This window comes from Microsporum canis, genomic scaffold (genome assembly GCF_000151145.1).
Source record: "Microsporum canis CBS 113480 supercont1.2 genomic scaffold, whole genome shotgun sequence".
Lineage (NCBI taxonomy): Eukaryota > Fungi > Ascomycota > Eurotiomycetes > Onygenales > Arthrodermataceae > Microsporum > Microsporum canis.
The window spans coordinates 1,188,567-1,205,828 of NW_003299168.1; the positions used below are offsets into that span (position 1 = coordinate 1,188,567).

The 17,262-nt window shown below is 46.3% G+C and overlaps 7 protein-coding genes and 1 non-coding gene across 8 annotated transcripts; 1 reads left to right on the top strand and 7 right to left on the bottom strand.

Annotated features, from left to right (window-relative positions):
* Nucleotides 1-63: 63 nt before the first annotated feature.
* On the bottom strand, nucleotides 64-234 carry MCYG_01888 (uncharacterized protein; the record flags this gene model as incomplete). The annotated part of the gene is made up of 1 exon (XM_002848908.1): nucleotides 64-234. The coding sequence occupies one exon, from the start codon at nucleotides 232-234 to the stop codon at nucleotides 64-66; it is 171 nt and encodes a 56-aa protein (XP_002848954.1).
* A 903-nt stretch (nucleotides 235-1,137) lies between these two features.
* On the bottom strand, nucleotides 1,138-2,394 carry MCYG_01889 (conserved hypothetical protein; the record flags this gene model as incomplete). The annotated part of the gene is made up of 1 exon (XM_002848909.1): nucleotides 1,138-2,394. One exon carries the CDS (start codon nucleotides 2,380-2,382, stop codon nucleotides 1,138-1,140), a length of 1,245 nt encoding a protein of 414 aa, XP_002848955.1.
* A 773-nt stretch (nucleotides 2,395-3,167) lies between these two features.
* On the bottom strand, nucleotides 3,168-4,062 carry MCYG_01890 (uncharacterized protein; the record flags this gene model as incomplete). The annotated part of the gene is made up of 3 exons (XM_002848910.1): nucleotides 3,168-3,351; nucleotides 3,485-3,768; nucleotides 3,922-4,062. 3 exons carry the CDS (start codon nucleotides 4,060-4,062, stop codon nucleotides 3,168-3,170), a joined length of 609 nt encoding a protein of 202 aa, XP_002848956.1.
* Nucleotides 4,063-5,594: 1,532 nt separating this feature from the next.
* MCYG_01891 (impact family protein) lies at nucleotides 5,595-6,518 on the bottom strand (the record flags this gene model as incomplete). The annotated part of the gene is made up of 1 exon (XM_002848911.1): nucleotides 5,595-6,518. One exon carries the CDS (start codon nucleotides 6,516-6,518, stop codon nucleotides 5,595-5,597), a length of 924 nt encoding a protein of 307 aa, XP_002848957.1.
* A 742-nt stretch (nucleotides 6,519-7,260) lies between these two features.
* On the top strand, nucleotides 7,261-8,543 carry MCYG_01892 (conserved hypothetical protein; the record flags this gene model as incomplete). Its single annotated transcript, XM_002848912.1, has 4 exons — nucleotides 7,261-7,388; nucleotides 7,452-7,750; nucleotides 7,966-8,075; nucleotides 8,139-8,543. The coding sequence occupies 4 exons, from the start codon at nucleotides 7,261-7,263 to the stop codon at nucleotides 8,541-8,543; spliced, it is 942 nt and encodes a 313-aa protein (XP_002848958.1).
* A 732-nt stretch (nucleotides 8,544-9,275) lies between these two features.
* On the bottom strand, nucleotides 9,276-11,525 carry MCYG_01893 (dynamin family protein; the record flags this gene model as incomplete). The annotated part of the gene is made up of 4 exons (XM_002848913.1): nucleotides 9,276-9,651; nucleotides 9,704-10,449; nucleotides 10,507-11,106; nucleotides 11,160-11,525. 4 exons carry the CDS (start codon nucleotides 11,523-11,525, stop codon nucleotides 9,276-9,278), a joined length of 2,088 nt encoding a protein of 695 aa, XP_002848959.1.
* A 1,131-nt stretch (nucleotides 11,526-12,656) lies between these two features.
* MCYG_01894 (WD repeat protein) lies at nucleotides 12,657-16,457 on the bottom strand (the record flags this gene model as incomplete). The annotated part of the gene is made up of 1 exon (XM_002848914.1): nucleotides 12,657-16,457. The coding sequence occupies one exon, from the start codon at nucleotides 16,455-16,457 to the stop codon at nucleotides 12,657-12,659; it is 3,801 nt and encodes a 1,266-aa protein (XP_002848960.1).
* Nucleotides 16,458-17,112: 655 nt separating this feature from the next.
* On the bottom strand, nucleotides 17,113-17,184 carry MCYG_10522. The gene has a single exon. It is a non-coding gene; the product is annotated as a tRNA-Arg (tRNA).
* Nucleotides 17,185-17,262: the final 78 nt, after the last annotated feature.

The window sequence follows — 17,262 nt, forward strand, 5'->3', positions numbered from 1 at the left end:
ATTCCTCGCTCACGGCATATGGTTGTCTCTTGTTCTTTGCGATACCAGTGTGTACGGACCTGGTCAGCCAGTCAGTAAAGGTGTTCCATCTCTCTGTCTCTTGTTTAAAGGTGTTCTTTCGTACTGGACAATGTCAGGACGGATTGGCGCAAGGAAAACGGTAGGGAGCGGATGGGTAGCGCCGCTGGGCTTGCCCTCCGCCGTGGCGATGGAGACAGTTGGACGAGAGGCCATTGTTGTCGACGTGATGCTGCTTGGTTAGTCGGCGTCCTCAAGGATTGGCGGCTTTGAAGATATTGAAACTCATCGCGAAGTCGCTTTTTTTTTCGCTTCGCTCGATGTGGAAACACAAAAAGGTTAAACCCTAAGCCCTACTTCTGTATTGGGTTAGTCTGGACTATCATGACAAACCAATCACATGACGTGGTTTATAGTCACGTGGTTATTGTTGTATACTTCCCGAAGAGGAAAATCGAACGTCATCTTATACACTACTACGAAGATATTGAGGATGGATATAGAGATGACGGTAGGAATTTAGAGGTGAAGCCTGTATAGTTATATCATCGAGTGTACGACCAACTTTCCGTACGTACGATGAATGAGGTTTCACACTAAGAGAACTCTCTACCCAAAATCGAACGGGAAGATCAATATACTGAATGCGGAAAACCAATTATATCCATCATGGGGTCTTTGGGTTTTATTTTATTTTAATTTTCATCTCTACAACAAATTCTGGAGGCATTTTCTAAGAGACAGATCATAATTCATGCACAATGAATGTGCTCTAGATGATAAATGAGAGCACCACCACCAGTAAACCATTTTTCCCATCATATGTAGGAGATCCCGACCTTTGGGAGAATTTGAGAAAAATATGTTCAAATGAAACAAACTCCCAGAGCAAGCGTATCAAACGATGCTAAGTGAAGTACCCCATTGCGTGCACCTTGCCATGAAATACAATAACAAACAGGTAAAGATCAGTGCAGGCAAAGGAAAATGAAACGAGCTTGAGATACAAGAAAATCTCGAAAAAAAAAGTGCCGGTTGACACGGGTAAATCCTGCTTTTCAAGTGAATAAAAAGCGAATGGCAACTGAACAGCTGACACAGATCAGTTCTGTAACCTGTTTAAGCACGGCGAGGAAGGTTGTGCCCACGGCGGCGGTGCATTGGGGCACGCTTTCCTGGAAGGGATTCACAGGTCACTCCAGAGGGAAGGTCCATGGAGACAGTCCACTGACCGCTGGCACATCGCTGGTACTTGGAACCAGAGCAGCTCCATTGGCCCTCCTCAGTGCATGGCCCAGCGTGGGTACCGTTGCTAGGTGGGGTTGGCATACCAGTACCAGTTGGAGCTGGCACAGTTGGTGCGGTTGGGTTGGTATTTGGAGCTGGGAGGAAGATACCGCCGTTTCCAGGGCCGGAGTCACCAGCTGGGGCAGTTCCAGAGGGGACAGCAGCGTAAGATGTGGTTTGAGATGGAGCTTCGGTTTGTGCTGGAGTAGATGGGGCAGAGGTAGGTGAGCCTCCCTTGTCACCGCCGCTGCCGCCGTTTCCGCTTCCACTGTCACCAGATCCAGCCTTGGGCGAGCTACCTCCCATATTGGCGCAGACGTCGGTACCCTGTTTCTGGAGACGGTTAGGCATGCCTGCCTTCTCGACGGACTCACCACTATCAGGGAACATGACATCCATGCCCTCGGCAGTTTGACAGTAGGGCTGGCTGGGAATCTCAATATTGGCAATGAAGATGTTTGGCATATCGGCGCGCTTGGAGAGAGGAGTCAAGCTGCGTGGGTCGCGCTTAGGAGTAGGTTCCCAGCGCTTCTTGGAGCCTCCTGTAACCTTGATAGGGGCACAGTTCATATACATCTCACGGTTTCCGATACGGTTGAACCAGGTCCAGGCAAGAGTGTATTCTCCAGGAGCGATGCTGGGTGGGATCTGGAACTCGAACTTGGATGCCCCATGCCCGTTGGGGTCTTCTGGAAGGTTGCCGTCAACGTTGGCAGGGCAGCCTCCGAGGATGGAGTGAATAACCTTGAACTCGGAGTTCTTGGTTGGCGACTTGTCGGTGGTAAGGCTGACCTGGCAAGATCCTCCTCCGTGGACGGCAGAGCCCCTAAAGGTCAAGGGGATCTTCTCACCGATAGCAAACTGGTTCTTACTGGAGTCGAACTCGCCAGGGAGATAACTGCCACCAGTCTCTTTGTTCTGGGTAAATTTGCAAGGATAGTCCCCTCCGCTTCTCAGCAAGGGAGAGCTGTCAAGGTTCTGAGGGTTGAAAGGCACAGGGCTCTCCATAATCATATGGGCGTTGGCAAGGCCCATGAAGGTAGCAGCAGCGGCAACAAGTGCTTTAGAGTAAACCATGGTTGCGGTGTTGTCTTTTTTGGACTCTGCTCTTTAGAAAAAGAAGAAGTTCTTTAAAGAGTGTGATACTGAAACGTTCGACACGATAAGTTGAAGTTGTTTAAGGAGTGAGGGTGATCAAAGTTGATGAAGCTTTATATATCCTTTCTTTTTCACTTCGTAACCAGACGAGGTAAACAGGAAAGATAGCAGCTCTTGATGGAACTTTGTCGACAGATGCAGAGATTGCAAGATTGCTAGTTGGATAGTCAGTCTTAAGTTGTCACTCAAAGATGCTAGAAAAGTGAAGCTCGGCTTAGGAGAAGAAGATGGTTGAAGTAGAAATCTCCCGAAACGGAAATTTCCTTCAACTACCATGAATGAACAACACAAACGCAACAATAGCAACACAACTGTCGAAGTCTTACCTCGAAGATAATTCAGCTGGGGAGAGCCCGAACTATACAGTTGATTCAATGGTGCAAAGGTATGATTTGACCGCAAATGTTTAGGGAAAGGAATGTGATGCTCTTTTGCAATGCCACAGGCAAGCAAGTAAAGAGTGTATAAATGAAAGAGAAACGAAAAGGGGCTGGCCCAAAAGGAGAGAAGCTAATGAACAATGGTAGATCGAGTCGAAACGTTCCAGCGTGATGAAGAAAAGAAGAAGAAGACTGGAAAGACGCAGGGAAAGTGGCAGTCTTTAATAGTTTTGGCATCTTGTGCCAAAAGCTGGAGTCTGCCTGTTGTTCCACCTGCCCCTTGGGCCTTGGGGATGGTCGAGCTGACCTGTACGACATTTGATTCTACTGGCCTATCAGTCTCCAGTCCAAGATGATATCAAGACACGCCACAGGCATGCACACGAGAAATCCAACATTTGAAACGTCTTTGAGGGGCACCTGGAGAAGGAGTTTTGGCGCCCAAGATTCTTTTTCCCTGTGGATACGCCAGCCGGATTGGCTATTCTTGTCTCCACGCAGCCACAGGCTAGGATTACTCCGAAAAAGAAACCATGATGAGCCCCACGACTGGTTGAGGCGTTGGAGGAGCAGAAGATGGCAATTATGTCACACAATTTGAATCTTGGTTGATGAGCGGCCCATCATGCGGTACAGTTTACTACACATGCAGAATTTCTGCCGCTCCCTCGGTCGAGTCGGTAGAAGGGAAATCTAACTCAAGAAGCAAAGAATTGAAATCAACTTTACCGCCACACTTAGCGACCCAGAGGTCGAAAAAAGCAAACGGCTCTTCTGTTTGTTCAGGGGCAGAAACATAAAGTGAATGAAAAAGCTTGCATGGGATATATCCTAGTGGTGTTGGGCTTCGTTCGCCCATTCGCTCGATGGAGGGGGGATAACTTTTCTTGCCGCTGCCGTGTTGCGTATATGCCAGGGCAGACGGCTTAAACTTGTCAGACACTGATACCATCTATCAGTTGTGGGAGATGTCCACCCAAAGAATGGAGGTGCCGAGTATAAGGCCTGTAATCTGCAACCACGCTATAAAGCGACACCCGAAATGGATGATCCCAGGCGAATTTGGATATCTCCTAACCGCCAACGACGAATGACGGCCAGGATTCCCCGCTACTATGCATAACGCCTGAGGACAAAGTCGAACCCGCCACATGGATTGGTAGACGATCCCAGCAAAGACCCCTGTAAGATCTACGAATAGACCATTCGATCTTTCCATGCGATCCACCCTCGTTTAAGCACTGCTTTTCTCATAGCCCAGGGCGAATTTCTTATTGGTTTGATGTGATTAGGTGGCTTTGTGAGAGATCCAAGCCTCGAGAAGGGCGGACAACCAGTCAAATGCACCAAGAACACAAACCTGAAACACACTCCGCAGTTCGGCCTTGGAGCGACCTTCTGCACAACGGCTTTTATCCATACTCTGTATATTCTCAACTATATGACCCATGTATGACGTGAGCGTTGAGCACCGGGGTATTTTACACCAGACACCAGAGTGATCCCAGACTATATTCACTTCTGTATAGAGGGTCTCCGTACGTAGTAAAGCGAAGGCAATATTGTATATAATGGCAAGGATCTTCGGCTTGAACGATGATTTTTGAAGTCAGTCAACATTCGACTCCACCGTATGGTTGATCCATGGCTCGGAGGCAAGTCTGACCATGGTCAAGCCCACAGGTACGACGGCAACTCTCACAGCAGCAACCAGAACCCGTTCGTCTGACCCGTGTCTTCGTCTTGATAGTTTTGTCGATGCCTCGCAAGCCTCTGACGTATATTCTACCCGTCCTACGCAATAAAATGAGAACCAGTCAGGCTACATTTTGGTAAAGGGCTGCTTGTACGTAGAGGTACCATTTTTATCTGACTTTGACAGTGTATATACAGAATTCGAAAAATGAACACCCTGAACCATGACTCGGCGGTAAAAGAAGATCATTGTCAGATTTACAGGGCCATCCCAAGATAGAATCTATAAACATCTACATACAAACTTTTCGCGGCAGCATCCAAGGCTGCTTTTCATATCCTTAACATCCCAGATGACTCTGCAGCAACATGGGATAGGGCGCCAACTAAAACAGATATGAGCATCTCACATTCCCCGTCAGCAGCACAGGGCCGGCAAGCGAGCTCCAAGCCGCTCGTTCTTTATTTTTGGGTGTATCTCGCTACGCTAAAGGCATATTACAGTTGGGATAATTATAACCGATCGCAGGAATAGAAGAGGGAACAAGCTTTAAGAGCCAACAAAAGGCTTTTGAAACATATCACTTTGGACACCGAACATCTCCTTTGTCGGCTCCATAGGGGTATATGCGTCGGAACAGGCTTTATGAGGTATACTCTGATCTAACTCTTTACGACTTGTTTCGTTTCATAACCAAATAGTGCCCGTGTTTTCCCTTTTTCTAATTGTAACGAGTACGCTCCACAGCATACTATGTAGAAACCTCATCCATATAATCCAACAAGCCATACATCAGCAGAGAAGCCTTGGGAATCCGTACATTCGAAACGTATTCCCCAGCAGCAATGTGACAGTGACATATGTCGCGTCTCATGTGGGTAATTCTGGCCCAATCGATACCACGAAAAGGGGTAATTGCAGGCTCTCGGGCTCCCCGTATATTTGAATGAGGGACAGGGCAGCAGACGGCCTCTTCACGCCCGAAGAAAGAGAAGTGGCAGAGGCCTATAGATCCAAAACACGTCGAGCAATCAACGAGGTATCTGGTCCTATATTTACTTCTTCCCTTTCTTCTTTCCTTTCTCTGCCGATGGACTTGCCTCGAACCCGCCCTTCACCAACGCATCTCTGGCTGCAGCGTTAATGATTCGAAACCGATCAGGTCCCAGCTTCACTCCACCATACCACCTTGTCACTACCACCACGACATCTAACACCCCCATCAACTGCATGAGATGCAACAATCTTCCACCAGCCGCTGACTCACCATCATCGTCAAAGTCCTGAATAACGGTATCACGGCCTGGCTGTTGTCGCTGCCCGTCTGAAGGCTGCTGAGATTGACGAATACGCCATGCGGTGATATTGTGGGTTGCCGAAGCCACTTTTTTCTCTGTAGCGAGAAGATGGTCTAGATATTTTTCAGCCTGCTCCTTCGATTCGACCGTAGCTGCTCTCGCAACGAATACAGATTTTTTCTCGGTTATAGGATCGGATATCACCCACGGCGGAGAGGCGGTTAACCCAAACGAGTGTAAGTCACTCTTTTGAATCGTAGATGCAGATGTTTCCTGGTCTGCAGTATCGCTCTCTTCTTTCTCATTCTGTGTAGATTTCAATTCATCGAACCGTTCCTCCGCATCGACGATCAAGTCGTAGAGACAAACCGATCCCTCAGTCCATACTCTCCCGACAGACTCCGTTAATATATCCGCCCATTTCTTCCCTTCACCTCTCGATCCACTTGATGCAGGCCCAAGAACGCGCGGGGGAGTCGATGGATATTCGGCGTCAAACCCAAGCAGAAACGAGACAGTCTCATGGTTTGGTATTGTTAGTATTATCGTGTGCTGTATCGCGAAGACCGGGTGAGGAGACGAGGTGGTAAGTGTTATCGTAGAGGGGCCGTATATAGCATTGACGGCGTCAATCTCTTCAGCCAGGTCTTCATTCTGTATTCTTCGTTCTTCGCCGTTCATGAAGAGGGTTTATCCTCGTAATTCTGAGTGAATCTCCAAAAATAAGTCTTTTGTGGATTTTTAGATGTCGATGAAGTTGAGTTCTTCGAGTTGACAAAATATTCGTTACGAAAATCACGACGTCATCAGTTAAAGATAATAATTTTAATAATTCAAGCTAGATGCTAAGAATACCAAAGAATGTGGGAAATTCCATCAGAGACGGATATCTAGTATGCAGAAACATGGTCTTTGCCGTGTTCTAAGGAGTATCACAGCCATGCATCTATCACAATGTCAACTGCGGTGGCCTGGCTGTTCAAAATGACAACGTAATTGACTTGATATATGTAGAAGACGGGAATCATTATACCACGAGTGATAACTACTTCTGCAACCTGAGAGATGTATCAAGCAACGAGGGTCTGGCAGGACTTGCATGAATATCCCGTCAAACTGTTCACTGACTGGTAGGCTGTTGGCACAGAGAAGTCTATGTACTCCCAAGATGTCTGTGGAATACAGGTAATATTTCAATAATCTGTTGTGGTTGCTTACCTGGTTAACTCATGTTAACTAACATTATGTCAAACTTCAACATCTGCCTACTATTAGTGTGGGCTCACTCCTTTTAGTGTAGTGGTAGATTCTGATACATTATTTAACTAGCCAGAAGTTCTGCATGCATTTGTTGGCTCGTAAATGAAAATTGCCTTGCATTCGGAGTGCTATCAAGCCCTACATCTGCTGCCTTCCAGAGACGATGGCATCATCCATAAATCGAATCTTGAAGGGCCACAAGGCTTCATACAGATTACTCGAGGTCCTTAAAGAGCCCTCAGTCTTCAAAGCCGCTAGGGTTACATCCACAGATGGGCCCTATCACAACAAGTAGGTATATATGCCCTCCCCTATGCCACTCCTGTCGATAGATTATAATTGACTCCGTTTCAGTTTAGTAGTTAAAGATCTTCGCGTGGAGAGAGAGCTCCGCGCCCATCAGTTGCCTGTCATAAAAGAATGTCCCTACATTCGTCAAGTAGTAGACGTCATCGAGAAGGGAGAACATGAGGATTGGAGCCCATCACCACCAACCATACAGAAGCGCCTGGTTTTGGAATGGATGGATACGGACTTGTGGCTAGTTCGCCCATTTGGCAAGCCTTTTTCGAATCCAAGACTTCCTCAGATAGTCGCTAGATCGATGCTCGAGGCGCTGTTAGTATTCCAGCGAGTGAAGGGCGTACATACAGGTAGACGCAGTTATTCATCTATTATCCCGCTATATAACCTATCTTATTGATTTTGTTAATATAGATGTGAACCCTAACAATGTCTTCCTTTCAAATCTCGACTCTCCATCACCTATTGTCAAACTTGGTGATTTGGATAACGGTCTGTCTCTCTTCTTTGGTTAATAGCTTATGTGGAAGATGAATACTTACACTCTAGAAAGCTTTCTCCGAAGGTGTTGCAAAGAATAATCCTAGTGCGCAGACCCACGAAACGCGCGCTCCTGAAGTATGGAAGGGCTTGGGTGTTTGGCACTCGTCAGATATGTGGTCTTTAGGGGTAACTGTACGTGTATTCCTACAAGCGTATGCCGATGGATAACAAGGCTAACCGTTATCTATAATATAGATCACACATTGGCTTATGTCTGGAACCCTGTTTGGTCCACATGATAAGATCATCGAAGGAAATCACACGGCATGGTGCCTGGCAAAAATACATAGGCTCGTGGGCCCCATTGATATGCCGGAAAACCCAGAGTATAAAGAGGATTTTGAAATGGGCGCGGCACTTGAGAAGAGTGGATATGTGCATCCTAAAACTGGTGAGACAATCCCATTCATCACGGTTGGGTCATTGCGGGAAGAACTACAAAAGCTCCCCAGGGAAATCTGCTCTGAAGAGTGCATTGACTTTATCGAACATCTCCTTGTTATTGATCCAGCAGGACGGCCTACAGCTGAAGAGGCAATGAAGCATCCATTTGTTAGCTCCATATCTCTTGACCAGCCTGTTTCGAGCTACAGTAGTTAGGTAACCTCTGTTGCATTTCGGTTTACTGTATCATAGAACTGTTTGGCTCCGGGTGATGGTATCTATTACTTATATCACAGGATGGCATTACCCGTGTTATTTGGCTGTATTTAGGCCCATATTAGTTACGTATAATATAATTTACTCCGATCTAAGTATTTCAACATATTCCTTATAGCTAGTTCACACTAAGTCCTTCTCCGCCATTCTATTTACGTTGTCAATCTTGGTCGATACTAGATCATTTATACACATCCAGTGGTCTATAAGAACGCCCCCAAACCGTATTTAAGAGAATAGCCGTTGGGAGGCACCTTAACATGCTTCTTGGTAGTTAAAACTTTATCCAAAGACTCAGCCTCAATTTGGTTAACTACGCGGGAGTAACCTTAAAACATTATGGGCCAGCTACAGTAGCAACGTTTGTGCTGATACTTCCAGCATTATACTAGTTCCCAGTTTCAAGAAAACCAGTTTATATGTCTACCTAATGTTTTATGCTTCCCTGAGGGTGTTCAATGTTGCTTAACTGTTATGTATCGATCGACTCTGAGATACATTCCTTATTTGTAAACTATAGAACAAAGCTCTTGCGTTTCCCTATTCTAGTCAGGAAGGATGACCAAACAAACTGTAAATAAAATAATTCGAACTTGATGCTTCCTAGAAACTATTCAATGGAGCGAAAAAATTACAAGGAAGAATTAGCTGAGGATTCAGGCCCATAGAACATCATAGAAGAATCCTCCTCCCTTTTTCAAGTTCCTCTATTTCCTTTCTCAGGTTACTGCGTTTCCGTACCGTGTTCGGGTCTTCGCCTGCAATATTTTCAAGTTGATCTTCGGAAAGATTGAGAATATACGATGGCGAGAGCAACCGCAACGGCGTATCCGGGCCAGTCACGAGCAGGTGATGCGCTGCCTGTAGCAACACATTATCAACAAACCGCTTGCGGGCAACTTCATAATATGAAATAAGAATATCATGTAGCTCCTTGACGACATGGCCCGAGTTATTCGTTCGAACAGCTTCCATGTCCCCTTCTTCACTTTCGGAAGTGTCTGAAACTGCTTTCCTCTCTACCACGTTTTGGAGGCGTCCCTGCCGCCTTGTGGATGTTAGTACGAGCCAATGTTTATAGGGAAAACTGATCCACATACCGTTTATGCAAATTGTCACCAAAAGAATCATTTAATGTAGCAGAAGGGCCTGATCTCTCGATGCTGAGCAGAAATACTACCTGATCCCGTGCCTTGCCGTACCTATCGAGTAGGCCGTCCATAAGTACAGACACTAAACCAGATTTCATTCGTTCATCAATACAGATCGCCTCAAGGAGGCAGAGAACGTATGAATGGGCCATAATTATGATATCACTGATGTAGCCTAATGCTACCGGTTCCCACTTCTTGGACTGCTCTTTCATAATGGCTGGCAGAAGAGTTGACGCAAAGGTTCCAAGTTCGAATCCACGGGAGGCTTGATATACAGTCTCCAACCAGTATGTGATGTTTGAATCAGGTTGGAACAAGTGTTCCTGAGGCTGCAGAATACCCTCTAAGTCGTCTCTGTCGACAGTTGTCCGAATTTTAACTGTCCTCTTGACTGTGTCACCGAAGACGTCCAAATTCGAATCGTCCTCGCGTTCGTGACCCACGAGACGCATATTCCTAGCAAAGATATCGTTTCTTTGGGCTACAATAGTTGCTATTCTGAGACCTTTGTGCTTATCAAAGAGATCATCCGCCCCATAGTTAGCGGACATTGCGTGGGAGGTCACCCTCTCATACTGCGTCGCTAGGCTAACTAAGAATGCCCTTTGTTTCTCGGGTGTGTCGCGCTCGGTACCAAGTGCTTGCAGCAGATAGCGGCTGGCTTGCAAACGCTTGCTAATTTCAGCTTTAACCTAAGATAACTAGTCAGAAACGCTTGAACTGAAAGGCGCATTACTTTTTTTATTTACCTTGGGAAACTCATGGCGTGTTCGAGCAGTGATAACTTCCTGTAAGCGTATACGTAAGGCATCGATACCAACGCGATCCTTTTCCAGGGTGTTCCAAGGTGATACGTCGCGGAAGAAGCGCCTTTCCGATAGGCGATCTGTATTTTGGTCGAGCAAATCCTGCTGCCCCGGGTTACGCACAACACTCCATTGCACCCGATTTCCCGACCGTTTCCCATTGATCATGTCGATTATGGCTCTCTCTGCTCCCCTATCCACAAGGTCAGGCTTGGTCAACACTCCTAGAGTTCTCTCGCCATCCGGGTCTAGCTCCCTTGCCATCTCAACGATTTCCTGGGTAGCAATATCAACATTCGCTGGCACGACTGTGAGCATAATCGACCTAGGGTTATTCATGTAGCTCTGTACCATGTCGCGGACCATTTCGATGTCTTTTTTTGTCGTAACGCCGTCAGTCGTGTTCTTGAATATCCCAGGAACGTCAATCACACTCAAGTGATCCTCATCAGGTCCAGATATTTCTAACTGAAGAACGTCATCGGAGAACGTCTGCCTTTCCCCATCTCCCTCCTGTCCTGACAGCCCCATGACTTCATGGACCTAATACAGTGTCAGTTCGGTAGTTGCTATAGATCTATAAGATTCAGACCGACCTCCTTCATTATCTTGCCGAATGACTCTGGGCCCAGAACTTCCAAGTCAGCCTTCCATGCTCGCACCTTTACGGCGTGCTCCCTGCTTGCATTCGCATTGGGTTTGATAGAGATTGATATGTTCTTTGTTTGCGCGCGCCGAAAGGTGATCAGTGTTGCGAATCTCGTACACAAACCGCTATCACGAGGAAATGGTAGCTTTGTCAGTCCTTCCAGCACCGAGCTCTTACCACTCGACTGATCGCCAACGACGACGATCTGGGGTAGGTCGACATATTCTCCGACCCCGCAGGCGAAAAGAGCGTCGATCTTGCTTAGCAGGGCTGGATCGCCTAGCTTTTTATAGTCGGTATTCTCAACCGTCATAATTAACTCTGGGAAAATGGCACTTGGATGTCAACTTTGCTATCGAACTTTGCTATCGAACTTTATAAACTGTAGGTTCTGACCGAAGTATAAATAATATTTGGTTGCCCACCCTTGGTGATCATCTGTCCCCCTGGCCATTCGTTATTGGGCGTCTTTGCATCGAGGCTGTACATGCTTCATTGTCAAATTCCCAGGTTATTTATAGCCACGACATGCAAGACCAGGCAGAAATGCAATTTCCGAATCTATATTAACTCGTTATTCATGGACAGTGACTTGCAAATACCAGGGCGGCCTGGAATTTCAGACACGGCCCAACTAGCACTTACAGGGTTTGATTGGAAGAGGGGTAAAAAGTTGATATGCGCAGCCTAGTCATGGTTGTACATACATAGTACGGCGCCTATTTGGGTTCATGTGAGAAGGAAATAGAAAGCATTGGTCAATATCTACAAGGATGTCTAAATAATGCGATGACTCGTTTCAAAAGGAAGAGGGGAACATTTCACTAGTTTCTACTACAATAATGGCTCGCATTGAAATACTTCAGAGGGCAGTTTGCCTGTATACATGGGTTTGCTCGGAATACGGGCTTAGCTTACTGGAGGAGGGTGTGCATTAGATTCTTTACTGAATTATCGGAAATATCCCTGTGTAAATGTACGACTGATAGATATCACCATGCTGTCAACTGAGCCTGGCCCTCTCCCGATCTTCTTCCTCCGGGTAACCCCTAGGCCTTACAGTTCTCCAACTGCGGATCTTTCTATGGAGTAGAATCTGACCTATTTATACCCAGCCCAAACCACGCAGCCAGAGGTCCATTCTTACTTCACGAAAAAAAAAAGTGGACCCAGAAAGTTTGAGCCCTTGCTAGTTGCTTGAAATGTTGAAGTATTACCAGAATTAGCGACCATGTCGTTGCGAATAGTTTATGCCTGATCGCGCTCCTTGTTTTATATAGTTATATAACTAACGGTTAACTTTAGCTTGGTCGTTGGTTAAGTTTACGATTTACGCGGGAGTAACCTTAAAAAAAGTCTGTGCACGTAGGTAGATCCGAAAGAATAACTTATTATAATAATGTATTTACACGACTCTCGCCATGCCGCGATTCTTCAGTTCCAATCAATAGTCTAACGCTAAGATATCCCTGCTATGTGGCCACCAGCCATCTTCTTCTAAGTTGTCATCCATAGCCGTATCCTGTTGCTCTTTCGAAATGCAAGTTGCATGGGATGAGAGTGAGGAGGGAGATAAAATGCCATCGTCTGATCCATCACCAGTCAAATCAATGCATACTGATTTATCTGGTGAAACTAGCTCAGACTTGATCTTGAAACTTCTTGTCATGGGCCGCGATGGAGTGGCCAGCGTAACTTTCCGACAGCTGCGAAATGGAATCTTTCGGGTTCTTCTGCGACAACGAACGTCGCTTTCGTCGCTGCTAATCTCGATTACTTCCCTTGAAGAGCTTTGAGGGCTTTGGTAGCCTGTAGTTGGCGTAAGCGGCTGTTGAGTACGACGTAGCCCGCGAGGGGGTTGGATTTCTGTGCCCCGTTGATTCCGAGCAGTAGCTAGAGATATGTGTTTGAAAATACGTTGCTGATCTTCGTTGCTGAGAAGCAGTCTTTGGTGTACAGGAGGCCCGTCTAACTGCTGTTCCTGAATGGTCGGATGCAAAGGAGTAACTGACATGTCATTTGGGTGGGTCTCTGGGGGACGAGCCCAAGAAGCGAAAGGCCCTTCGTAGCAAACTCCCTTACCAACTCCAAATTTCGGGTGCCTTGAGAGCTGTCCGGACTCTATAAGCTTTTTTGCCTCCAGAATACCGCTTACTTTCTCCTCCGCATCATCTTGGGTATCAATTACTGCGGCCTCGTAAGTTAGGTCCTGGCCGTTTTCACGGCTGAAGGGTGCTGTCGAAAGTACATGGATGGATCCACCGCTATCGCCAGCTAAAATATTTGTTTGGTCAGGAGATAGCGCGCCAGACATTATTCCATGGCTGAAACTGGCAATGTCTTCGACAATCAGATCGTCCGCGGAACGTCTAACATCCCAGGATTTGATTATACCATCCGAGCCTCCGGTATAAAAAGACGCGCCGCTCCAGATTGCTAAACATACACCAGTGTCATCCTCTTCTTGAGGAACAGACGTATCCAATTGGCTAATGGGTTTCCCATGCCCAAGTTTATGCAATACACTGGATGGATTGCGGCGATCCCAAACGTAAGTCAAGTTGTCTGTACAGCTAGCTGTAATATAGTTGTCATCTACTGGACAGAACGTGACTTCGTTTATATCTAACGCGGAACAATTGAACGAGCCGACTTCATGCTTTGACCTTAGAGGATCGTAAAGATGGACGACGGAGCGGATGTTGGTGCCGGTTGATCTCACCAGTTTTGTAGGTGTGGAACATCCAGCAATAAATAAGGGTTTGGTAGAGTGCCATTTAATGTCAGAAATATGTTGGGACATCTCCCATTCCATTAAGCGGTTGACATAAGACGCTTCTACCTGCCAAAGCACAATCGATCCGTATTTTGAGGATGAGAAGGTTGATCTAGTGAATTTTCTAGACAGGCCTGCCGCTAGCATATCTGCACAGGAAGAGTTTGAGCCCCAGGTCAACGACGAAGGCACGTAACCAGGATACTTGTTCAACTCAACACAACTATGTGCATTATTTGACGTTGCTGACCAGATTCGAACTGGACAGGTATCCTGACACCCTGTAGCTACAAGGTGGTCCACGGCTCCAGATATAGCCATAACATCAAGCTTTTCAGGGTGAAGCAGGGTCTGAACGCAACGTACTTGTGGCTGTGTCTCCCATACCTTCACAGTTTTGTCATAGCTGGCTGTATATAGATAGCTCTCTGACCACTGGACCGCGCTTATTGTCATATATAAATCAGGATCAAGACTGTTAAACGTGTTCTGGTTTGCGAAGTCTCCAGTAGCGATTAGAGGGCGAGGGACTCGGTGGTCGGGCAGTTCTCTGATTGAGCCCATAACCAAATCTCCCAAGAGCAGGTTATTATTGCGGTTATACTGCATATTGTCTTCACAGTGCGTGGTGGTGCCGGCAACAAATTGAGTCCCATCCGGCGCCCATGATAACACCATTACATCGTGAGAAGCCCCTTTCCACGTTTTCCACAATTCCCATTTTCTGGAACGTAGCTCGCGTAAGCTGGCAATGGCGCGGTTTTTCCCTCCGTGACGCATGTGGCCTATTTGGCGGGACCGCAATAGAGCAGACGGTAGGTTAACATCCGTATAGGCCAAAGGTACACGAGGAGACGGGGCTGAAGAACGATAGGTTACCAAACTTGAGGGAGTGCTAGAGAGAACTCTAGCTTGTGCGTCCAAGAGGAACTTTCGAATAACCTTGAGATTCCTGTGTTCTAACTCACGGATGGTTTCGCATTCTTGAAGGACAGTAGTAATGGCAGTTCGACCAATCCCCTCGATCATGTTTATGTACCCCTCCGGGCGATTATCCACGACGGATTCGCCACATACTCTGGCAATTCGTCTCACTACCCTTTGCCATCTCTTTGACAATTTCAACCGTGATAATTCAGGACTGAATATGCTATTTATATCAAATCCTGGAGGCAACGAAGAATTTAATTTTCGTAATTTCCTGATTTTTTTGACCACCCATTTAATGTCGACAAATTGGATAGCATTGGATAGATGATCTTGTACAGGCGTCTCGTCATCTGGAACAGAATGGCCACATAGGAGGGTATAGAGCGATGTCATCTCGTTCAGAATGAAGTCAACATGGAAAAGTGTGCTCCCTTCTTCCATGGCTTTACGCGAGATCAATTCCTCGCTCTTCCTCCTTGTCTCCGAAGAGGCATATGGAAGGCCGGCCTCTGTATTATTATCGTTCAGGCGGTTGGAGTTGAGGGGCTCTTGTAAGATATGAAAGGAGTGTGATTGATATATAAGCCGAGGTTTGACAGTCTCAACTCGTTTGGTTGCAAGGCTTGGAAGTTGCGGGGGAGGTTGTTGATCGATGGTTATTTGTTCGGGGGCTTCCATTTCATAATCTTCATCGCAGTCCGTAAACCCAGGGATGGGCGCATAATAATTAATTGGTTGAAGTTTTTCACGCTTAGATCTCCTCGTTGGAATTGCATGGTTACCCATCTTCGAAAGGTTTGGGGAACCTGGTGGCCTCCGTAGTGGTATATCCGTAGAGGTAGTTTGTGTATTTCCAAAGGAAGATGAGCAAGAGCTAAAAGACACCGATGTAGGAAGAGTGCATGATGTACATTGTGAAGTAGGAGAGTGGGGGGTGTCAACACAGGAAGATTCCGAGTCTAGTGTGTTATTATTGCTATTATGTGTTGCTTCGGGCAACGCAGCCCAAGTCCTGCCAGAACCATCCAAACCTGTAGAAAACACATCAGGAGTGTTACCAGTGTCCCCAGCCCAGTTGGGGGAGGGAGGAGGTAAGCCATCTCGCTCAATCAAATCAGGGGGTTGATTCTCCGAATTCTCATTATCTTTTGAGGACAAATCCTTGGTTATTGCATTACTTGTCTCCCGAGAGCCATCTTTTCTACCCTGATTTCCAGTGTTATCTCCAGCTATGGATAGTGGTATCTTTGGCTCCGGGAGATGATAGTGCTCTCTATCAGTGAGACAGTCAGCCTTCCTTTTCAACGAAGTTGTTGATGGCGCCCTCTGGCGAGAAGGCGATTCTTTTCGACATAGAAATTGTTGAAGTAACCGCTGTGCTTCCTGTTCTGCATCATCGTTATCATAATCATCATCTGAATCTTCGGTGGGCTCTAAAGTTTTTAGAATCCGGGCGCTTCTTCGAGGCAACGATACTTTATCAAGCGCCATAAGTAACCCTGTTCCAGGTCGGCAATCTCTCTCAACCTGCGTAAACATATATTAATAATTCAGCTGGCAGGTATTAATATAGAGAGCTGCAAGCTTACTAGTCTCTCTCACCTTCTATATATGCTTCACCGATACGTATGGATATTCACTCCATTCCAGCGTTCGGACATAGTATAAAGAGTTTCAAGGCAGTGGTAAGAGGCACTAAGGGAGGCTTCCCCCATCAAAAGTGGTAGCGTCAGTAACTAGACGGATTTGTCTAGAAATAGAAATATCGGGTAGCTGGGAAGCTTCGAGACAATAGAGGCGTCCTTTGGTAGTGGAACTTGGAGAGCGGTCAGAGTATCACAAGTTAAAAGAGGGAAAGCACAAATCTTGCTTGCTAAAACGGTATATAGCGGCTTGCCGCCTGCGAACAGCTCAACGGGGAAGATATCAATTGTTTTGGGTCTTTTCGAAGTCGCGTTTAAACGATCGGTAGAAGTCGCGATTTTCATGATTACATAATAATAGCCATACTCAACCCGATTTAATCACGTGAAGCTCTATACTTGAGTGCTATTTTTCTCTAATTCCGGTAGAAAATAGACCCAGTGCTACACCTTCAAGACCAAAGTAAACTATATAAAATAACAATAGCGATAAGCTAGACATACATAGACAACGTAAAAGGTGATAAAATGGTCAAGCAAAAAAAATAAGTCGAACCTGGCAGGACTCGAACCTGCAGCCTCCTGATCCGGACTCAGATACTCTACCATTGAGCCACAGGTCCAGTCTTTAACTTTGACAGGGCGGTCTACTTCCTGGTATGGGGTTATGGTATGGGTAGAAAGCATCTTGCTATTCATGA